At 41.3% G+C, this 24687-nt stretch overlaps 1 protein-coding gene across 2 annotated transcripts in view; it reads right to left on the bottom strand.

Annotated features, from left to right (window-relative positions):
* Nucleotides 1-1984: 1984 nt before the first annotated feature.
* The window catches only part of DKK2 (dickkopf Wnt signaling pathway inhibitor 2), an 84740-nt gene continuing 62037 nt past the window's right edge, over nucleotides 1985-24687 (bottom strand). For both annotated transcript variants that reach the window (XM_090036743.1, XM_090036744.1), the window contains 3 exons: nucleotides 17258-17408; nucleotides 8739-8888; nucleotides 1985-8168 (listed from right to left, as the gene is read on the bottom strand). In XM_090036743.1, coding sequence (XP_089892869.1) covers nucleotides 7918-8168; nucleotides 8739-8888; nucleotides 17258-17408 — 552 coding nt within the window. In that variant the 3' untranslated portion in view covers nucleotides 1985-7917. The remainder of the gene's footprint in view (nucleotides 8169-8738; nucleotides 8889-17257; nucleotides 17409-24687) is intronic.

The following is a 24687-nucleotide window of genomic DNA, read 5'->3' as shown; positions in this document are numbered from 1 at the left end:
CAACTCTATAATACCTTGTATGTTTTTCTAAAACTACCTGAACTACCAGTGCTAGATACTGACAACAACTAATCAACACCACTTCCTTTCATATTTTGTACCATATTTATGATTTGATTTCCCTATGGCAGTTAGTTTGCAGATAAGCTATTCCTGAAAGGTGTCACAGTCATTGGGAATGTCTGATAAAACACAAGACAAAACAAATGACTTGGGATGCAAAAATGTGGATTAAATTGGAACCCTTGCATGGAAACCTCTTTCCTGTGCTGTTTCCATGACAAGTAACATTATCATAATGACATTTGCATTCTCCAGCCCTGGACCTCAGTAAACCACAGGATTAACCAGATGTGAACTAATTTATTGACACAGTGAAAAATAGAAAAAAGTACATACCTAAAGCAAGGGAAGATGACCATTATTAAAAGTAAGCAGAGAATTCTAACTGATTAACATCAACTAATAATTTATTAAATTCTTTTTGTGTAAAGAAAACATTTTTTCCTTTCCTGTTTGCTTTTTCAAAGAAATTACTTCACTGGCATTGTTAACAAAATTATTCCCAGCACAGAAGTTTTGCCACTACAGACTTTCAACTGGAGTAATTGCTTATTTGCAAACATTCATCTTCAAAAAATAGTTACCACATGCCTAAAAGGTGTGCTCCATTAGATGTAAATGATAAATGGTACACGACAAGGCAGAATGCATACAGCTCATGTATGCATGGATTAGTTGTCAAGTGATAGCTTGTAACATTAGTGTTTACACTAGGTCTGAATTTTTACTCAGTGTGAAAACAATACAGGCTTCTGTTGCCAAATGATTGTATCTACTCCGTTATAACTGCATTAAGTCTTCGGGTAAAATTTGTGTTTTGTTTTACTTCCAGTTTCTGGAAGTGTACTATGAGCATATTATACAATACAGCAGCTAATCCTAACTGCATAACAATGCATTACTTTGACAGGTTTTAGTGACAGGGAAAGCTCAGGAGGTTTGAAAGTTGGAGTTTGATTTGGAAAAACACCCTGAAGAATGGCTGCTTCTCTGAAGTATCTGAATCTTCCTAGTACAAATTTTGAACTGGAAATCTCATGAAAATGGCCTCCCAAATGGGAATTAGTTTTCTAAGATTCTACTTCCTCTCAGGCTAGCAATACTGTGAGAACAGTATTTTGGCACTCCTACTTCCAACTATGCCAGAATTAAAAGTCCTGAGGTGTACAGGCATGAAAAATAATCTGACAGATCCATAGGTCAAGATTGTCTCTATGATGTATGCTGTGGCCACTCAGGACTTCATGGCAACAGGGGGCCAAAACTCAGATATTCCCTGCATCAGAGACACAATCTGCAGGAACATACATGCATAGCTACACTTTGGTCTCTACAAGCATGAAGCTAATTTAAATTCTTAATTTCAATGACATTAAAGCAGAGATGAATTTGACTTGTCTTTTCAATCCCTTATTATGGGAGCACTCATCTTTATCCAGTTTAGAAGGTCCATTTTTTCTGTAGTAATGGTTTGCAATACTAAATTTTGAACAATGTTAACTTTTAAATTCTTTAAGCAAGTAGTTTTTAGACTAAGTACAGGACTGCCAATAATTAGCCCTATGCTGCACTCAAAATGATAATGTTTTTGAAGAAAGGCATTAGGATGATATCTTTTATTAGACCAACTATGTAGTTGGGATAAAGTTAGATAAGCTTTTCAAGGCAAGACATTCTTTGCTAGGCCTCTGATCACAGGAAGCCAAGAAGCATTTTGTTAATACATCACAACAAACTGCTTGTTTGGGGGTTTTTTTTCTCAATATCTCTATTGCTACAATAGCTAGTACTGCTCAAATGTTTATATGTTTTATTTAAAAAGCATTACTTCACTTGTTTACCTTCACTAAAAGAAGTATTCCTCTGCTTTGGGAAGCTGGCGTGCAGCAAACCATCTCTAAATAATCAGGCAGCAAGCTGGTACCATACAAAGCAGACTTTATTCGTAACAGACATTTGTAAATAAGTAATTGACATTTGTGCAATAACAATAGCAGCTCCAAAAATAACAAAGAACTGCCAGAACAAACAAATATTCCGTGAGCTCTGTTTTAGGCTGCAGATCCATCAGAGTCAGTGACAGCAGTGGTACTCAAAATAATAGCTCTGGGATCAGAGGGAATTCTGCAGCACAGCAAAAACCTCCTGCTTTCTTCTCTTCCTTCCCTCTCGGCTATCTTTCAGTGGAAGGAAGTAGACTGGGAATCCTAGGTCACCTGAGAGCTATGGTCTTAGCTTACATGGCCCACGCTGGATTTCTGAAGGGTTTTGACAACAACCAAAATCTCTGAAAACACTAGAGTTTGGCTAAGGAGGGAAGGCACATATGGTCTATGTTGGCATGGGGCAAAGCTGATGTGGCAATTTTGCAGGGATGAAACTCTTTGTTTTTACAAATCCCATCCTAATGCCCATTGTGCCCTTTCTGTCCTATCAGCCCTTTTAGCTTTCCCTATGCCCTGGAGGAGTGGCAGTAAGATTGGGTTATCACATTAGTAGCTCCCTTCCCACTCTTCCCCCTAATCTTAGGATTTGGGGTAGGGAGTTTAGATTGTAAAGCCTCTGTCTTCCATACCGCACGCCCTTGGTTGGCTCTGTGCTTCTCTCCTCCCTTCAGCCACTTGGTATCCCTTTCTTCTACTGTGCTGCCTTGAGTAGTGATACAGCACAGTGGTAGAGTACAGAGATGGGAAAGGGAAAATGAAAGGCAAGGTGCTGTTATTCAGTAGCATGGGGAATTGGCCTTTAATAGAAAGAAGGGAAAACTCTTGAGGAAAAACCCAAGGTAGGAATGGAGACAGGCCACGTCATTTATCTGGAGGTGCTGTTTTTAGCAATGAACTTTTTAAATACAGTCTTGTATCTATCACTATATTAAACTACAATAAAAAAGGCCCATCAGCTGAACAGTCCTGCTAATCAGATCAGTACAATAGTTCACAATGGCGTTTAAAATCCTGACATTTGCTTTTTAGCATTAACACACTCTTAATTAAATAGGACAGTTCATGTCTCTCTCAGAGCTTTTATTTCAGTCTCTGTCTGGAAACTTAGAAAGACAACACTGCTTTTCTTCAGCCTGCTTACCCTTGAAGCTTTTACCAGTAGAATTATTTTGATTAGAGGTGTGATTATTTAATTTATTTATATTTCAATACAAAATAGTGCTAACAGTAAAGCCCTAGTATAGCTGAAATGATATCTGTCTGGAGTTATACCACTATAAAGATTTTAAGCAATATAACTGCATCCACAGTGGCCTGGAATGGGGTTGGGATTGGGCCATTTTAACTATACTGGGGCACGACTGTGTACTATAGACAAGGTGCTTATGTTCAGAAGATCTATAAACATCAAAGAGTATGTCTACATGATACCTGTGGTAAGTTCTGGCTGGATGTCCCCAGGAAGACACTACCCACCCAATTCAAGAGCTACTCTTCAAATCCTGAAATATACTACTGAGGCTCTCTTGAACGTGCTTCTGCAGCCACTCTCAAGATCTGAATCTCCAGGGTGCTTGAAAGCAGCTACTGGGATGACCCTGGTGTGTTTTCAATATTGTACTTCTGATTTGGAGGTGTGTGTGTGTGTGTGGCAGGGAGTGCCTGATAGTGTCCCAGCAAGAATCTGCTGCCACTGCATTGTAGAGTTCTCCCCAGATCAGCCAACCTTTGGACATAGCTTGGTGTTTCTGTGTCCTGAGTTTCTCCTGGTAATGAACTTAAACTTCTTCTCTTGATGGAAAATGGCTTCTTTTTTTTTTTGCTAGTAGATCTCATTTTCCAGGTTTTCCTCAAAGAATATTCAATACCAGAAAAAACAATTTTGTGGGCCATGCAGTTGTGATGAGGAACAAGGAAGGAAGGGAGGAAACAAAGATGACTGAAAGGGTCAAAAGCCCCTTGTAGACTAAAATCTAGTCATTATTTGTGTGTGTGTGTGTGTGTGTGTGTGTGTGTGAACTGCTTCTGCTCCTTGACTGCAGGATTAGTTTTATTTTCAAAAGTGCTGAGCAACCAAATCCCCACTAAGGATAAGGGGAGGTGCAGGTGTTAAAATTAAGACAGGAATTTTTCTAAATAATAGAATGGTTAGGGTCTAAATAATGAATACAAATAGCAAATGAGAAAACTACTTGGTTTTATACCATTATGATTGCATTCTACAAACTTTTATGTAAAAATTCATTCAAACTAATGCTTTCAAATGACAAATTCAAAAAGCTGTAGGCACAGTAGAAATGACTAGTTGCCCATACGTTGGTACTGCCTTTGATATACCAGCTCTGCATGGATTCCACCAAGACCAGAAATTAGCAGATTATTAGTAAAATTTTAGTGGAAATATATTCCACTGTGTCATATTTAGTGTTTATATTAGGTACTTATCTTTCTTTTCACAATTTTGTAACTACATATCTGACAACCTGCATTTATGTGATGTAACTAATATTAGTGTGACACATTTTGAGGACAATATAGCTAGGCTATTTATCATCTGCATTGTCTTGCTTCATAGGTCAATGTATATTGACTGTCTGTTCTTTTGTTTTATTCTGAATTTGATACACATGTAGAAAAGTTACACAGTTCATATATAAATTAGTTTTATATTAAGTGACACCAAAGATATATGAGAGACTAACTAGTATAAATTCCACCGAGTGTAAAAATAAATATTCAATTAATTCAAAAGTAGAAGCCTGATGTTTATTTCATGATCAGCTAAATATGGGAGGTTTAGATCTGTGCATTAAAGTGAAAAGCAAAATTTTTATTGACTTAGGTATCAGACTATACAGAAAAAACTGTTGCCAAGTGTCATTATATTTAGAGGTTTGTTGAAAACCCAGCTGCTGGAATCAAGAGGTTGCATGAAAACTCAAGGTTTAATTTTAAAAAAAGATGGCCTTACACCTTGTGCTTGCCAAAAAAGCTTGAAACCCTGAACCAAATGCACCTTAAAACTAGAAGGCCAAAATCCTCAAAGGTATTACTTTAAAAGCTCTCTTGGATTTTTTTTAAATCAGCCTTATAATCTGTGGGAACCTGACTCATGATTTTCAAATATTCACGGTTTGAAATGCTGAGCAAATGTCTCAATGCATTCCTTTTTTAAAAAGTCTACTCTTAAGCAGCTGGCAAGGAACATGGATAGAATATTTGGGGAAAAACCATGATATTTAATATATTTAATCTTATTATACATTTTTTTTCTAAATTACAAAGTCAATAGGCTGCAAATATATTCTGCTACAAAGCCTTATGTAAGAAATATTTCTATTAGAAAATACATCTCATAAAACATTTCCGGTAAATAAATTATTCCAAATACTAAAATTGTGGGGGGGGGAAATGGAAACGTGTAAAAACCAGTGCTGGGACCCAATATTACAATCACTTACCAACACTGAGTAATAACACTTATGCATACCAGTAGCCTCACCAAAGTCATCAATGAGACTATTTTTGTGTATGTGATGCTACAATGTAAGTAAGGGTCAAAGAATTGTACCTCTACATTTTGAATCTAGGTCCAAATTAGGTAATTTTCTGGCCTAATTTCTGTTTTCTCTTGCAGCGCAGAGAAGTAAATATACAAAATGTAGAACTAGTGGCAGTGAGAGCAGAATCAGACCTTCACTTCTGGGGGAATACAAGAATCTTTCTCTAGAGACCATTTCTTTAAAATCAATAAAAATATTGACTGGAAAATTTTAAAATATCCTAATAAATCAATTTCCTTAATCTGATATATGTTGGAGTTTAGGTCATTATCAGAGGTACAGGAAGTATAATTCAGATTTGATGTCTGGTAAAGGCCTTGTTACAAGTCCACTTGCAACAGTTGCCAATCACTGGCATGTATTAAAGTGAATATATGGTAGGGTGGTGTTACAGGTTCACTTGCAACGGTTGCAAATCCTTGGAATGCAGTGACCTATTAAAGTTAGTACCGTTAGGAGATAGACCTTGCCTGAAAAGGAACAACTCTGCAACATCAGGAGAATACTTAACATGCTCAACTGCATCTGCTTGCATTTTAATGTCACTTAAGAAGTGTTAAATTGACACCACCCTGAATCAGAAGGAGTAAATGAACCACTATTTGTAAATTAATCACCAATGTAGAGATGTAAAGGGGAGCGGAAAGGTACCTTAAAGATAGAAACAAATCCCAAAGTTGGTTTTATGATTCAATTACCTACTGGTGTACTCCAATTGAATGAAACATTAACAAAAGCAGAGAGACATTGCTTTACAAAATGCAGAAATAGATAATTTAGTAGGTTAATTATATAATCAGATTCTGAAAAAGGAACCCCAATCTTTAGTTATGTTTACTTAGATTATCACTCTTGCAAATATATGAGTAACACAGGAGGAGGTGAAAAGATAAACATCAGAGGGTTGAGGATATCTTTTAGCTAGTTCATGAACACAGTAGGTAAGTCAGCAGATTTCTTTAGCCAACATAATCAGCATGATTCCTTTAGTCATGCCAGTATTCAAACCCATAGCATGCATTCAACCAGAATATGTTCTTGTTTCAGTCTCAGTTGTTGTGTCAAATCCCATGATGGTTCTCAACATGTCACACGTCAGTATACCTTTATGATGGAGAGCTGATGAGATACTTGCAAAAGCCAACTCTTTTTGTTGTTGTTGCTTTTGCTGTCCATACAAAGGAAATCCATTCTAGCATCTCCAAACCAAAGATGAAACAGACTTATGATAAAAACGTATTTCTACTAGTATAGCGTAAAAACTTTGACTTAGTAGCAATCCAGTCAAATAACAGCAGGTGCTGGAAAAATCTATTATCATTGCAAAACAGTTTTTGCAACTCATTGCAACAGAGCTTGAAAAGCAAAGTTTGCTATAACTCTCCATACTCAGATGCTTGTAACTTTCCAAAAAAAAAAAAAAAAACCAGAAGAAAAAAAAATGACCAGCTTTATGAATTTATCCATAATGTAAGAATTCTGGCAAGAAAAATAATATTTACTAGGACTAATGAGAAAATGAATGCATATTACTCTGGACTCGTCAAGTATATATATGCTTTAAGTGTTCAGTCCAAAGTATGCTAGCAGTAAACCAAGACAAATACAAATGACTAATTATGGTAAATGAAAATGAACTGAATAAAGCATTTCAGTTTATATAGATAGGCATATATATATTAAACAAAACCCTGTTTAAATGCCTCTGATTAGAGGAACTGCCACTTCTTGTGCTGCCTTGAAATCCTACATGATGAGATTTTGCCATTTGCACAGGAGCCTGCAAAATCCAGCACTCTTGCCCTGCAGGAGTACTTTCCTTCTGTCAGAAGACAGCCCTGAACAGCAAGGTGTATGGACATTCACAGTAACTATTATTGTAATCTCTAACAGCTGCAGCTTTATCACTATGATTTTAGTAGCCCATAATGAGTTGACAGACAAGTTTTGCTGTAAATCACTGGTTTCTGTTGGAATATGCATAGAATTTATTTAGCAGTCATTACCATGGAGGACACTTACCGCATCCCTAACACTGAACCCTTCAAAAGTCATGCGACCATGCGGCATTGCAAATGTCAATAATTTCCATTGTGCTTGTATAATAGCATTTCCCCGCAAACTGTCATCATTATTTACACAAAAAAGTTGCACAATGGAAAACTCCAGCTGCTATCGCATATACCACCAACTCAGAACAAGTGCAGACTGGGGTGATTTCTATTCCTACCACAATTGTTACTTTAGCCATTCTGTTTTTATGTACAATCTTCATTTCCCACCAGGCTGTAATGCATTAAATACACAAATTCACAGTCTGTTAGTAATATTTTCCTAATCCTTGTTCAGATCTTCTGACACACATGAAGTCTTGATTTAGAAGAAGAGGTGGCATCTTTCCATACTTTGCAAGAGAGCCCTTTATCACAGTCACATCGCTGGAAAATCTCCAGGCTGTGGGAGCCCTTCTTGCGTTGCTTGGTGCACACCTCCCCCTGCTGTAACACAGGTTTGCAAATTTTGGTCCAGAAATGGCGAGCACAGCAGTGCCCCTCAATGCAGTCAGATGAGCGTAAGCAGGGGTCCCCTTCATGTCCTAAAAAACAACCAAGGTATTTCAGTGCCTGAGAAAAGCTGAAAAACAGCTTCAGTGGAGTTTAGTTCAATGGCAAATAAGAAAGAAGGAATATGATGCTCATCTAGAGGTATTGGAAGGCCATAAAAATCAAGGCAAGAGAGGAATTACAATAGTTGGAAAAGTTCAAGGATGTGATCAGTATGGCCTATTCTCATGTCTGAGAAGGAAGAAATCTCATATTGAGCACTATGACCACAAAAGCATGGATTTCTGTCGGAAGACCTTTAAAAGAAGTCAGACTGCCCACTTCCTCTCCTCCCAAAATGCCAGAAAATGCCCTTTCATACCTACAAATACAAATAGCTCATAAACAAATACTATTCCAGGTGCGGAGACTGCAGCTAATATACGAAAGCAAAAAAGTTTGTAGTTTGTGGCCTGTGAACTCTGGAGATATATAGATGGTGATAATTCAAGAACTTCCAACCTTTCATAAAAAAAACTTATTGTAAATTGACCTAAACTACATTCATGTACTTTTTTACCCGATAGATGAATGAACCAATGGTACCACAAACACAATCCTACCTTTTAGGTGTGAAAGCTTAGACTGCGGCCTTCCCAGATTCTGCCATTCAAAGTCCTTGCTAGAATAATGGCCATTTTTCTTGTTGCGTGGCCCTTCCAGAGCTGGGATGTGAGGAGTTAGGATGCTTTCAGTTATTGGTATGCAAATACCTGTGAGAAGGAGAAAGAAAAGTCAGAGGCTTTAGAGATGAGGGTTTGCCTTAATATAGTCTTCTCTACATGTGGAAGATAGGGCTGAAATAGTACCATCTGCCTGAGCATGTTGACATGTTCCTGACTGGAAATTCTGCCTGTGAGGCAGCTTTTTGTGCTCATCTCAGTGACTGCTCTCAGTGACCTGCTAGAGACAAACAACAAGTCCTGGGGCTGAGTCTAGAGCAGGGGTGGGCTCAGCAGGAGGGACAATTAATGAGTTTTGGAGACCTGTCAAGGGCAACATCCATCTTTGTCTGTCTGTCTCTCTGTCTCTTACCCTGTCTGTCCATCTCCTCCTCTCCTCTCCTCTCTCTGTCCCTTCTCTGTCTCTCTTCTCTCTCTCTCCTCTCCTTTTTCCATCTCTTTTTTCTGTCTTCTTTCTCTTATCTCTTTCCTCTCTCTCTTCTCTTCTTTCTCTCTCTCTTCTCTGCACCCCCTTCTCTCTCTCCCCTTTCTCTCTCTTTTCTCCCCCACCCTCCCTCCAGAACCTGGCTGAAGCTGTAGTTTGCCAGGAGCCCTGACACTCAGCTGTGGACACAGACATGGACTTCCATATAGATCTCCAGCTGAGTTTTGGGGCTCCTGGAAAACTACAATTTCAGCAAGGTTCTGGAGGGAGGGAGAGGTGGAAAAGGAGGGAAGGGTTGGGAGGGAGACTGAGAGAAAAGAAGAGATAGAGAGAGAGGTGCCTGGCACAGCAGCAGCAGATCCTGCCTGGGTCCATGGCTGATGCTGCTGGAGCTTGCACCAAGAGGGAAGGGTGGCAGGTCAGCTGTGGATGCACTGGCAGATTCTGTCTGGGCTCCTGAACCTGCCCACAGTATCCACAGCTGATACTGCTGCCACCACCCAGTGTGGCAGGAGCCCCACCCAAGTCCACAGATGGTGTCTGATGCTGCTGGGTGTGTGTTGTTTTCAAAAGACCAAGGAGTTAAACTTATAGAATAAAGCTTGTTTATGCAGGCAGCCTTCTTAGCCTGCTGATCTACTGTTCCCTGTGGTTCCCTACCCCACTTCCTGGGCAGATATAACAACTTATACATAACATTCTTAAAGGTATCCACACATTTTCCCCCTTTACATGTAACATATCCCCATGTAATACTAGCATTGGGAGTTTAGTTCAACCCATTGTTAAAGCACATTTTAACAGGTCTCCATTAGTCTTTGTGTTGGCTTTTTATCTCTAAATGATCTCATATTCTCTGCATTCTCAATCCTTATTGGTAGAGACCTACTGGATTCACTATGGAAGTAGAGTGCGCAGCAATTCCTTTAATCTTGCATGTTCCCCTGTGCATATCTCGCCACTTGTCTCCCCCACCTCGCTGCTGATTAGTGAAGACCCCTGCTGCTCCCTCCTGATCATCAGGGAAGCTAAAACCATGGTTTTAAACATGACACCATATTTGCCTCCCCACCAGTCAGCAGCAGAAAGCAGGTCTGTCCAGGGCCTCTCAGCCAATCAGTGGCAGGAGGCAAAAATGGTGCCGTATTTAAAGCCTCAGTATTCACCTCCTCACTGATCATGAGCAAGCCACAAGCATGGACCCCCCACCAATCAATGAGGGAAGGGGTGTGTGGGAGAACCTGCAAGATTAAGGGAACCACATTGCACCCCATTTCCACCATGAATTTTGTAGGTCCCTGTTTATTGGTTCAGTTCTTATTTGGTTTCCTTGTTCAAATGTGTCACACTTTGCCATTTTCGATCTCCCCTGTCATTTCTTGTTGCTTTGTTGTTAGCTCTTTTTCCTTTGGCAAATCTTATAATGCAGCTTCTTTTCACCCCTTTATGAGCTACAAGTGTAGTCTATTCCTTCTTAACACCTGTCCTTCTGGTGTGACTACGTTATAGGATCTTGGAGGTACTTGATGGGAAACTAGTGCTTTTTTGTTTCCATATTTGTCCATCTGAACTAAGCACCATATCTTTGTTGTGCAGTTGTGGTAACTCCCTGAAACCTCTGTCATAGTACCATTTTTGTTTAAGTTTGTTGATTTTTTAAAATGTTTTCACATCTTGCTTTCATTCTGATGAGCATCATCCACAAAATTTGGCAGCCTGATTTTGAGTTTCCTGTGAAACAGCATTTCTGCTGAGGATAATCAATGTTTCATGAGTGTTGCTCTGTAATTTAAGAGTGACAGGTAAACATTGGTGTGTGAATCTGTAGCTTTTTTCAACAATGTCTTCACTATTTGTACTGCATTTTCCACCAGACCATTGAATTGTGGGTAACTTTTTGCACTTTTTGCAGTATGGTGCCCTGAGCACTAGCTTCTGCAATTTGTGCCCACATTTTACCTGTGACAAAAATCACATTTTTAATTAGATTAACATGTACTATGTCTGAGTCTGGAATTCTGGAATTTCTCATTGTGTCATATGCTCTGGATAACATTTCTGCCATAAATGTTCATCTGTAATAAATGTTTTATCTGCAATAGATGTTTTCCTGGCGTGTGTTGTATGTCTAGATCATACATCTGCAGTTGCAAGAAAAGACTCTGTAATCTGGGTGGCATGTCTAATAACCTTTTCTTTGCTATAGTTACCAAAGTTTTATGATCAATTTCAGCTATTGCAAGGTTTTCATAGATGAATATATGAAATTTCTTACAGCCTTAAACTTTTCTTTTCTTCAATTTTCTTAAACTTTTTTTCTCAATTTTTGCATATAGGCACTCTGACTTGGAGAGTGCCCCAGATACATATGCTACTGGTCTCCAACTATCCCCCTGTTTTTGAAGCAAAGCTGCTCCATTACCTTCTTTAGAAGCATCTGTTGACAATTTAATGGGTCTTTTAGGATCATGTTATTTTAGTACTGGAGCTTTCATTATTTTTTCCTTCATGTTCATGTTCCCATATCCACTGAGCATTCTTTTGTAGGAGTGATCTAAGGTGTTTGGTCTGCTCTGCTAACTTAGGTAGATATTTCCTGACAAAATTGATGATTTCTAGTAATCTTTGCACTCCTTCCTTACCTGTAGGTGGTGGCATTTATGTAATGGCTTTAACACGTGCAGGATCAATTTGTATCCCTTTCTCAGAAAGTTTTTCTCCCAGATATGTTATTTCTGTAACCCTGAATTTGCATTTTTGAATGTTCAGTTTCAAACCTGCTTTTTAACGTCTTTCTAGTGCATTTCTTAGCCTCAAGTCATGTTCTTCCATTGTATTTCCCCAAATTAATACAGCATCAATGTAAACCATAGTTCCAGCAAAACTTTCAAAAACATGTTGCACCTTTCTGTGAAATACTTCAGATGCAAAATACAGGCCAAAAGGAAGCCTACAAAAACAATACCTTCCAAAGGGTGTATTGAAAGTACATAATCTAGTGCTATTCTTTTCTTGGGGAACTTGGCAAAACTTGGCAAGAAGAGGCATCCAGAGAGGAGAAATATTTAGCTCAGGGATGGGCAAAATATGGCCCGTGGGCCAGATCTAGCCCAACAGGTCGTACTGTGTGGCCCATGGGGCCCCTAAAAAGTTTAGAAAATTAATATTTAACTGGCCCTGGCTGCCTATCAAAGATGACAGGAGACAGGGGCAGTAGGACCCAGGGGAAGGCATGGCAGAACCCAGCAGCAGCAAGACCTGCCCAGCCATGACCCCCCCTCCCCAACTCGAAGCCCCTACCTAGCAGAGGCTTCTGGCCTGGGATCATGAGGCTGTTCATGCCTGCCTGCACCAGAGCGGGAATTCAGGTAAGAAGGGCGGGGGTAGGGGGGTGGAGAGGTTGGAGACCATGGGTGATTGCCTCAGTCCTTGGGGCTAGGCCAGCTCTGCTGAGTCCTGCTGTCATGGCCATGCAGCTGGAAGCCACATGGTGCAGGAGTGGCAGGTGGGTAGGCAGGAAAGTAGGAAAAGCAGCAGCGTGGAGTGGGAGGAGGTGGAAGTGAGCAGGTGTGCAAGAGTGTGGGGCCTGTGCCAGTGTCCTGGGGCCAGCACTGGTGGGGCTCAGAGTGGGATGGCAGGAGAGTGGGGTGTGGGCTGGCAAGGGTCTATGGAGCTGGGCTGGGCTGCACTAGCAGGGAGACAGGGGAGCTGCCCTAGCTCCATAGAGTCCCTGATGGCTGGGACCCCACGCTCTTGCTGGCCTGCTCTGTGCCCTGCCAGTGCTGGCCCTGGGACACCAGCATGGACCTGTGCTCCCGTGCAGCTGTCACTGTGCTCCTGCACATCTGCTTATTCCCAGTGCCCTCTGCCCCAGCTGCGTGGTACAGGCTTGAACCAGTGTACGCAGCCCGAACCCTGCATGCCCTGTGCTCACCTGTCTGGGCTGATCAGAGACAGTGTGGGACAAACTGCTGCTCAGCATGGGGAGAAAGTGGCCCCTCTCCCTCCCGCTCACTGGCACTTCTTGGTCCAGCCACCTGAAGCCCATGCGGGGTTGCCCTACATCTTCACCGTGTCACTTCTACCTCTGGGCTGCCCTGCAGGGCAGCAGTGTCAGTGCAGAGCAGATACAGGGCAGCCCCACGCAGGCTCTGAGTGGCTGCACTAGGAAGTGCCAGCAACGGGAGGGTGGTACTTTTCCCCCACAGTTTCTCTCCTGTGCCACCACTGCTGAGTCTGGACCCCAGCACCAGCTCTGGGCTTACTGATGCTCAACGTGGGGGAAAGTGGACCCTTGTCCTTGACACCATGGGGTAGTTTTTGGTGCAGATGTCCAGAGCCCACACTGTGCAGAGCTGTTCTATGGCTCCATCATCGCTGCCGCTTGACTGCACAGAGTGGCAGTGGTAACAGTGTGAAGCAGCTGCAGGGCAGCTCAAAGATGGCAGTGAAGGAGCCACAGGGCAGCCTGGTGCAGTGCGGGCTCTGAGCAGCCACACCAAAAACTGCCCAGTGGTGGCGAGGGGGAGGGACAGCTTTTCCCCACACCAAGCAGCAGTTTCTGTCCAGCTGCTGCTGCCACTGCTGCTGCCATTCAGCTTGGACAGGCAAGCCTTGAACCTTCCTGCAAACCCTCAAACTCCTCCTGAAAACCCCAAAGGCACACCCTCCTCCCCACACATCCCCACAAACCCCCCATACCCACCCACCCACATCCACACCACCCCCACAAACCTCACAGCTACCCACCCATACCCCCTGACAGCCCTGACACAATATACAAGCATAAGACTGCATTTTGAGCTTTCATGCAATCACTTCTACATGTACAGCACAAATACACACAAGTCAGGACAAAAATATATATTTATAATTAAATTAAAATATATTATTATGGGTGTTCGATTTTTAGTATATAATTTGTTTTTTCCCTTATGCTAAGATAGCAAACCCTTTTTCCAAAAGGAGTATTTCCAGGGGCAAAGAGACGGACTTCCTGTGGCAAAGATCAGAGATTAGGAGTGGGACTTCCCGTCCCGAGGTGGTGACCAGGGGACAGGGCACCTGTCAAGGGGCAAGACTACCTATACAGCCCTCGAAAGCTTGCCAAAACTCAGTAAACAGCCCTCCACCCAAAATAATTGCCCACCCCTAATTCAGCTTCTGCCACATTGCCAAAAACCTCTTCCCTGGTGGAAATAGGAAAATGTTCCTTTTTGATGTACCTGTTCATTTGCTTAGGATCCATACACAATTTCAAGGATCCATCTTTTTTTCCTGTTATGATCAGTTGGTTGTTCTACTTTTTCTACTATGTCCATGTTAAGTGATCTATCTAATTCCTTTTTCAGTTTCTCCCTTAATACAAGGGAAACATCTCTTGGAGCATATATGTTCAGAGTTTTTGGTTCTCTTAATCCTATCTTGTACTCAGTTGACAGTTCCCCTATGCCTTGAAACATAGCATAAAACTCTTCTATGTTCTTGCTTTCTAGTCCCTCAGTGGCATACGTTCTCGTAATCAAACCTAGAGTTTTACACGTTTACAACTGAATAATTGGTACCAGCTTTCCTGAGACTGTTATAAACTGAACTTTTACTATATTACCCTTATCTCTAACATGCAGTGAACAAACACCCTTGGTTGCAATCATGTTCCCATTATATGCTCTAAGTTTCACTTTCTTATTCTCATAGTACACAGGTTTAGTTATCATTTTTTGAATAATGTATTCTGGAATTACATTGACATTCATAGTCATAGTTAGTAGGGTCAGAAGGGGCCTGAGCAGATCATCATGTCTGACCCCCTGCCATGGCAGGAAAGAGTACTGGTGTCAAAGGACCCCGGCAAGGTGTTCATCTAGCCTCCTCTTAAAGCCCCACCTGCGTAGGAGCCAGCACCACTTCTCCTGGAAGTTGGTTCCAGATCCTAGCCACCCTGACAGTGAAGTGGCACCTCCTGATATCTATCCTGAATCTATCCTCTGCCAGCTTGTGACCGTTATTTCTAGTTACTCCTGGTAGCTCTCAGGGGAACAGGGACTCCCCCAGTGCCTGCTTGTCCCCCCTGACTAGTTTGTAAACGGCCACTAGATCCCCCCTCAGCCTTCCCTTGTGGAGGCTGAACAGGTTCAGGTCCCTTAGCCTTTCCTTATAGGGCCTGCTCTGCTGCCCCCTGCATATGTGGGTGGCCCTCCTCTGGACCCTCTCCATGTTGTCCACATCCCTCCTGAAGTGCAGTGCCCAGAACTGGACACAGTACTCCAATTGTGCCCCTGTATCTAATTTAAAGGTTACCATTAGTTCATTGGTGTTCATGGTGATTGTCCAACACTCAGAAGAATTAACTTCTTCTTGCATTGTGCCAGTGAGGAATTCTTCCTCTTTCTCATTGCACAGACCATGCACCTGCTGTTTCTGGTGTGATGCATCCTACTCCTTTCCGCAAACTCTTGCAAAGTGATTGAATCTTTTGCATTTGCTACAGTGTTTACCAACTGCAGTGCATTGCATGGGTTTGTGCTATCCCCCACAGCATCTGCAGCTGACCATTGTTTCTTCAAGCAATTCTCTTTGGCTTCCACTTGCCTGCTTCATAATGAAGTCCTCCTTTCTGTATCGTTTGCCTTAGGTTTTTACAGTCTTGTAATCTTGTCTAGTTCAGCTTGTTCTGTTTTTTTCCTCCAGCTTCTGCACCCTGGCATTTGGTATCTCAGCCACTTGGCACATTCTAACTGCCTTTTCCAAATTAAGCTCAGGATCCTCCAGCAGTCTTTTCCTGAGGCTTGTATCCCTTGCATCTACTAGTATTTGGTCTCTGATCATGGACTCATTTAGTTCTCCAAAGTTGCACATTTGGCTCAGCAGTCTGAGATCTTTGACAGACTCCTCTATCATCTCACATTCTTTCTGCTGTCTCATGTGGAAATTGTACCATTCCACATGGATCTTCTTTCTCTGTAACTCCACTAACTGTCATATATATGGTGAAGCTCTGCTTAAATTTCTTCCAGTTTTCTGCTGAATTGCTAGACAGCTTTAACTCCTCTAGAATTCTGAGATGCTCCATTTTTCTATCTTTCTCACACCCCACTCCTGTGTTGTTCTCAAAAGACCAAGGACTTAAAGGCGGTGGGGGGGGAAATGGGTCAGTGGTGGAGGGTGTAGCAGGGGTGAGGGATCAGGCATGGGCATGGGCATGGGCACAGGTATGGGGGGAAGGGGAAAAGGCATGTTCCTGCTCCTACCTTGCAATCTCTCCCATGTTCTCCCCAGCTTTGAGCCCTGTCCCCTGGCAAAAAAGCCATTACAGCCTGTAGCAGGAAGCAGCTCAGCTCTGGCTTCAGCCCTAAGCCTAGGGTCAAAGCCAGAGCTGAGCTGTCACCTGCCTTGGGCTGATACTTGAATCCAAGATGAGGCTTTTTTTCCTAATGCTGTTTGGGCAAAAAAACTAATCGTGGATTTGCGTAAATACAGTAATTAAAGAAAATTCAATAATTAAAAAAGTCATTAGGTACTACCCTGCTCTGTTTGATGCTAGAATAGTGCAAACTATCTCAACAGTGTATTAATAAAGCAGTCATAAATCTGATCAATCTTGTTTTATTCTAAAGGCTACATGGTTAGTTATGTATACAACTGCTATTTTTCACATGAAAGTACAATTTGAGCATGGAGTCACAATACTTATGCTTTCAAATTAGACATGCCATTGCCTATTCAGCTTTAGGAATCAGCTCATGTATTTCTTATTAGGAGAGCTAAGCATGGAACATCTTAGTACAAAGGAAAAGGCATATGACTCAATCATACAAGTCATGTCTGATTATATCAGTTTTTGAGAGATTTCTTACTGGCTTGCAGAAAAAATTAGTCACTCAAAACAGAAATATTTCTTAGTCTCCATATATCCTTGAATCATGCTATTAAATGAGTCATTATTAAAGAAAAACAAGAAGCATGTCTCAGGTACCATTATTACAGCGGTTCCCAGGGCAGCACATGCCGTCTCTGTGGCAACGTTTCTTTTTCCTCCTGCAGATCAAACAGGCAGAAGCAGCTTGATGAGGACTATGGCAGTATCTCCCAACTTCACATTCTTTATCATTGGTGCAAGGGTAGACCTGGTCATGGAAGAAGGAGAATGGTAAAAAATAAGGTATCCATGGATTCCACACCACTTCAGAGACAGAGAAGGAAGGAAACCCACTGTGTAAGTGTGAGTGTGACAGGGAAGAGAATTCATTTTTAAGAGCTAAGGAGGGGCAGTGAGTAAAGGGCTGGAGTAGAGGTTTGCTTCTCTACAATTATCTGGAACTGGTATATGGGAAGCATGGTCAGATTTGTAAGATAGAGCAACCCTAAAGTTTTGTCATCTGCTCTTGGAACTGTGGTGGTTTAAGAGCTCTCTGACTTTCCCACTCATTTCTGCATCAAATGTACCTTGGTGCAAGAGAAAATCTGACCTACTTTTTATACATACATTGGATCTTTGTTGTGTTCTGAGTTATTCATATGAATCAATATACTTTATATACAGTTAACTAATACACAAAAGTGCAGTAGCCCAAACCAAAGAGGGAGCAATCTTGTGTTTGCTGGAAACCCATCCAGATGTAGGTAAAGCTCCCAGAATGTCCCCTGTATTGTAAGGACATTATCCTTATGTAAAATCTGAGCTACATTGTAAAGGGACCTCTTCAATTTCATGGTTCCAAACCTGTGGTGAGTATATGGACAGGATGATTTTTCTCATAAGCTTGCTATCTTTATATTGCCTATTCACCTCTTAGTACTAGTTTTTCCTTTGAATTTGTATTACTCTCATTGATATCTACCAGTAGGATTCTTTGAAAATAAACATCATCTGCACTAATTTTCACATGGGTGCCTTCCTTTTATCTCACTTCCCTCCTTATAATATTTGGTCCTTAAATACTCCATCCCACACAATAAAATCTCCATTACCCTTAGCAGTGAATGTTATATGGCATAAACACTAGATTGAAAGGGATCTCAAGGCTTATTTAGTCCAACCTCTTATACACATGCAGGCTTTGCCATTCTTAAGCCATCCTAGACAGATACAGAAGCCTATACAAAATCTTCTTGGCAACCTCCAATGCAAAGCAAAACAAAAGATATTTTCTTTCATCTCCTCTACCTCTTCTCTCTCTCTGCATAGCTATCATACCTGCTACTAAGAAGGGTTACTCATTGAGTAGTTCCTTATGCATCACAGCCATGATTATCTTTTAGTAGGACTTACTCTTTGACATCTTTTTATGTGGTAATAGCAAAAAATGATTCTAAGGAGAGAAAAAGAGTGGTTTCTTTTTTCCAGAAAAGACATAATGCTTCAATGAGATTTACTTAATGACATCATCACATTCCAGGAACTGTGTTGACTCCCAGTAGGTTGTAATTATACATCATTGCTGTATCTGATTACTCCCCTTGAAATTAATTAAATTATTATTAAATTATCCTTTCTATTAAACTAGAAAATAGGTATTGTTGTTGCATCTTACATTAATTAACACAAGACTCTCCGTATGTGTACTTAAAATAGAATTAGAAGTTTAATTCAGTTTCTATTTTTATTTTTTTGGGGAGGTGGGGATTTGAGATATTAATATGCCTTTCAATACCTGGATTTGGAAGGAAAAAATGTGAAACTACTGTTAGGATAGTGCCACCTTCTGAAGGGGTTTCTTTGAGGAGTGACTTTATGCTGCAGCTGTGTGGTGTGGCTGATGGCACAAAGGTATTTTAGAGGTACTCACTAAGTAATAAGTGTTTACCATCAGATTTATCCTTAGCACAAATACTGTCTCCTGTTTCAGCCATTCTTCCAGTTACTATTAGTTGTGCAGTATCATTATGGTAGCACCTAACATAATTGGGATTGGGTCCTCATTGTGCTGGGCCCAAACATAGGAAAGAAGATTTTATCCAGACACTTCCTGATTATAATGAGTTTGGATAATTCCAATGCTACTACTAGCAGAGACACAGATAAATATAAACCAGATGAACCAGGTTTTCCCAGAGAAAGCATTTTGGACCCTGAGCTATTTGCCAGCTCCCCATGACCATATTTTTTTTACTATAGGCATGTGGTATACACCTGTGATTTGTTCACAAGACGCCTGGTTGCAGTTTTCCTTTAATCCCTTTAATAACTTAAATAAATAAAGTCCCTGCTCCTGTAGAGAACTGATAAATGTCCTACCATTCACACGTAACCTCAATTTCTGTAATTTAAAATCTGCTTGCCTAAATCAACTGAGCTATACATCTAGATGGGAGCATCTTACAGATATTACAGTGATCAAATAAGGAAATTTTAGCTTCAAAATCCCCTGTGAAATCTAGCTAGGTTTGCTGTGATGAAATTTAGTCTTCTGATAGTTACTCAGTTGTTTATGGAAAATGACTGCTTACCATATCATCTATATAACACCCTAGGCATCAATCACACCAGGAAAGCCCATGATTGAACATACATAATGCTCACTCCAGAATGAGATAGTTATGCTGCTCAGAGGACATAGAGGGAGGTTTCAATTAAAAGACTGGCCAGCTGCCCTTGTCTCCTTCTCTCTTGACCCCTCTTATGACCCTGTAAGTTATGCCTGCTTCCTGTAGCCAATACTTTGGTCTCTTGCAATCTGTTGAGTTCTGCATTCTGTGATCCTGCCCACATCAGAGGGGGAGGGCCTGTTGTTTAGATGCACCAATCCAGGATTCAAATTTCTTGGCATTTTGAAGGAAAAACGAGACTTATTGGTTACAACAGTTTCTATTCATGTAACTGTCTTCTAATCAAGTGACTCCTTGACCCAACAAAGCCTGTTTCCCAATTAAATAAATAGCTCCCCACATAACCTGTATTAAAAAGACCATTTTAATGCAGCATATTAACATGCCGTAATAATCATGTGGCTTTTTTTGATCAACTTAATTCACCCGCTGTTTTGATTCCTAATTCCTAGTAGCTGCCCCATAAATTGACACTGCTGTTTTGTGGGGAATGGAGGAGGTGCTTTGGTTGACTGGAATTTTTTTGTGATTTAAAGGTTGGTATGTATTCCATCAGGGATCAAGTTTAGCTCCTGCTAATTTCAATAGATTTGGCTCATGGTTTCTGAGCACTAGAACTGTAATTGCCCACAGGTCTTCTATGAAGGTAGCAGAGAAAGGTAGAAAGATCCGTTATGTTCAGTGTCCTACTCAGGGACAAGGAAGAATCTATCCCTTGGTATTTACCTGCTTCAGTATCTGTAGACAGTTTTAATAATTGCTTAGTCTAGCTATAAACACTTTTAAAATTCCTCTTTAAATCAATCTCTGTATTAAGGAGTGTCATAATTCTGTTTGGCAAAACACCATGAAATGTAAGTACTCTTCAGTAGTTATTCCAGTCCCTTTGATCTACAGTTTCTCTAGGGTGCCCTTGGGAACTAACAGATTTTCTTGTGTGATTTCTGTTTTGGTGCTCCTTGTTTCAGTTTACATGAAAACACCACTAACCGATGAAAAATGTGCTCAAAAATGCATTTTCATTAAGAATTTAACAAAAAAATTTGTGTTTTAATAAGTTTTCATGTTTTGTTTGAATCAAGTTCCAAGCAAAATCCTTTATTTTTGTGTTTCTCTTTTTTGTTTCTTTAAAATAATGGAAAATACCAGGGGAGGTGAGAGAGGGGGAGGAAAGAATACAGCCTCTACTTCAGCTTTCAGTTTCCTGGCTTATGTTGATTTGTGTCAATTCATGACCTTAACAATTTTTATGGACAGAGGTTTGTTTTTATCATAACAATCTGCCTGTGGATCCTGGTTTTAAGTAAGCCAGCTGTTTCTCAGTGGTGTGTAAGCCCAGTGGGAATAATTTAACTTCTAAGCTACAGTTTTTTACCATGCTTTGATATATCCCATTCTCAGCAGTGCCTGAATCTGTTTAGAAATAAAGCTTTAAGATACCAAAATAAAACTGTAGAAAAATACTTGCTTTTACATAATACTAAATGAATGGATCTGCTGTAGTATCATGCAAAAGGCAAGGAATGTGGTGGGTGATGTCTTTTATTTAACCAACTGCATAGCAGGAATAGACTTAGACAGGTTTTTGAATGCAACATATTTCACTTCATGTCTGAGGAAAAGGTTGGCACAGCAAAAGATTAAAAACAGTGGAAGGTATAAAGGTTGAACCTGATTTAAGCATTTAAATGTATTGAGTTTAACTAATGTCTACAATATTGGAACCTGGGGCTAATTTACTGAGGGCCTTGTTACATCCAATACTATGAGCTGCACAGATGTTGATGGGTGTCAGCAGTAGCTCAAGTTTGGAGCAGTTGCACTTCAGGCCAGAAGAGGCCTGGAGGACTGAAAGGCCCCTTGGCCCTTGGGCTTCCCCTGCTCTGCTAGCTTGTGGCTTCCTACACTGTCTGTCCAGGGAAGAAGGAAGGGAAGGTCTAGCCTGCCTTGCCAGATGCTGCTGCTGCTCTTTTCTGGGCTGAGCCCACCTAGAGAACACCAGTAGCAGTTAAACCCTTCCCTACCTGCTCCCCCAGGACAAACAGGATGGGCAGCCACAAGTAAGCAGGGCAGGGGGCAGTGAGTGAGGTCCTGGGAAGGGTGGGGGGAGGGCAGTGGGCCTGATCTAGGCCAGCAAAGGAGGAGGAGGGATGGGTGAGGTGTTTAAACTGAAGTATAATGTAGAGTGTTAAGACAATCCAGATGTTAAGAGCTCCAGGAGCCACCCAAAATTATCATGTTGCAGGGCTCCATCTAATACCATCTAATGAACGAAGATTGAAGAGATGATCTGTCTTTATTGGCCCTTGTATGAGTGTGCAACAGGCAGGATTTCAGGAGCCATCCGCCCTAGACAAGGAAGAGGTACTTGGGGAATTTGCACTTGGGGAACTGCAGAGACAATGTGCTCCAGGCATCACAGGGGTATGAAGTAAACAAAATTTACATGGAAGAAGCCAGGCTATAATTCACTCTTTAAGCCATGCCCCCAGACTCCACACAGCAGGAATGGCCAGTTGTAACACTCACATGTGGATAAACTTAACTGATGCTGTCAATGCAAATCAGACACAGTGTGTGTGTCTACACATGCATTAGTGCAGTATAGTTGCAGTGCATTAAGTTTAGTATCTGTAATAACAGGTATTAACTCAATCTTCAGTAACTGGCACTATGGCTCAGTAGCACTGGTGTGCACATTGTTAGTGATGCTAATGTGCAGTAGACTAATTCTATTGCTCAACAGCATGGCTTTTGCCATGATGCGTTAATGGTCAGTAGAATTAGTCTACTGTGCTTTTAGCATCTTGTGTAGATGCACCCAGCATGTTCACTAGGTCTAACAGAAATCTGATTTGTCAAAGTTGAGTGTTCAAGTTGTACTGTTAAATCTACCAATGGCAGCTTTGTTTTCACTTTGTTTGCTGTCCCACGTCCTTCCCAAGGCAACTGTGAACCTGTTCATAATAGAGGCTATTAAATTTGGTACTTAGAAAACATTCTTCAAAGATTAATGTGGAATATCTGCATGGAATACAGCTTGATGAAGGCATAAGTGGTGGTGAATGAGCTTATTATTGCTTTTGCCCCTGCTAAATGCATTCAGACAGACAGTTGTTCATCCACTGAGGAAGTCATGATCTGCACTCTGATATTTTGAAGTAGACTATAAGTCTACTCCCTTGAAGTGAATTATCACTGGGAATTATTTGTTCAGATCTAGATTCCTGTAGCAATAACCCCCTTAACTTTTCAACTTGTCACCTCTGAAGCTGTATGAAGAGTTCTAAAGCTGACAGTGTAGCAAACTCACATAGGACTAGGTTGCCCACAGACTCTTCTACCTTATAACTAGGCACTGTACCTCACAGACTCCCTCTGAGTCACTGTTCATTCCCTGCCCCAGAAAATTCCAAGATGCCTGTTCCTGGTGCCAGCTCAGTTCTGCTCATCAGTGTGCTGAGAGTTGATGCAGTGTCCCCTTACTCCTCTCTTTCCCCACCGACTGTCTGCCCACCTTCTCTGCATAAGGAGAAAGTACACCAGCTGATAACTCCAGGCTGCCCTTGGAGGAGCATAAGGGAATTCTTACCTTTCCTTTATTCTCCACTTCATAGGCATGTAGCCAAAGCTATAGTGGGTGCATTTACATATGAGCTTTACTGTAGAGTAGACTAATTAGCTCCACAGTAAAGTGTCACTGTCTACACATGCAGTGGTATTAAGGTGTAGTAAAATAACTCTGCCATAAGATAGTACTATCGGGGATAATGCAATCTTACAGTGGAGTAATTAACTGTGCTAAAATGCACATGCAGATGGTGGCTAAGTGGAGGCCAGACTCCTCACTGCCACCTAGCCATACAGCTCTGAAGGTTTTGCATCCTCATGCCCCAACCAACCTCTCCGCTGCCTAACACCACCATCCAGAGCCCGGGGCTGACCCCCTGCATCTCCTGCCAGCTCAGACTCACTCCACCCTGGCTCAAATTGTGGCTGTCCCAGGTGCACATGTAGATGCTGCTCCTGGGAACAGTTTACTGCAACTCAAACAGTTCTGAAGTTTATTGCTTCACCTTATTTTCATGTAGATGCATCCACTGTAACCCAACACTGACTACCAGCTTGGGCGTGTCCACATTACCCTATGTTGCTGTACAATGTGCTACAGCAAAGTAGTGATCACATGAGTCTACATGTGGCCAGCAGTTACTTCACCATAGCAGTGTGCTCCCTCATTTTAGCGAGCTGCTATGGCAAAGTAGCAGCTAAAACTACATGTGGTGCACATGGCACAGCATGAAAAGTTACTGTACCATGCTTTAGTACTTCCAAAAGGAAGTTTCAATTTTACATCCAAAAGAAAGTACTAAAGCACAGTGCAGTAACTTTCTGTACTGTGCCGTGTGTGCAGTGCACGGTTAGTTTTAGCCACTATTTTGTCATAGCAGCTCGCAAAAATGAAGGAGCACGCTGCTATGGTAAAGTAGCTGCTGGTCACATGTAGATTCATGTGATCACTACTTCACTCTAGTGCACTGTGCAGCAATGTAGGATGACATGTAGACACGCCCAAGCAGCAGTTAGTGTTGGGTTACAGTGGGTGCATCTACACATGAAATTAAGGTGAAGCATTTCAGAGTTGTTTGTGGAAAAAAATCCGAAAGGAAGTACTAAAGCATGGCACAGTAACAACATTGCCATGTAGATATGCCCCTTCAGTAATGTTGCCCTCAATTAGTAACAAAGGCACCACGGGTGCCTATACACATCACAGGTTTTAGTCCTCATTAAATTAAATAGATTTATAAAATGTAAACTTGTTTATTTTGAAGTGTTGCATTAGTTTTTGCACAT

This window comes from Crocodylus siamensis, chromosome 2 (assembly GCF_052110815.1).
Source record: "Crocodylus siamensis isolate JL-2025a chromosome 2, ASM5211081v1, whole genome shotgun sequence".
NCBI classification, from domain to species: Eukaryota; Metazoa; Chordata; order Crocodylia; family Crocodylidae; genus Crocodylus; species Crocodylus siamensis.
This window is presented reverse-complemented; position numbering and strand designations above follow the sequence as displayed.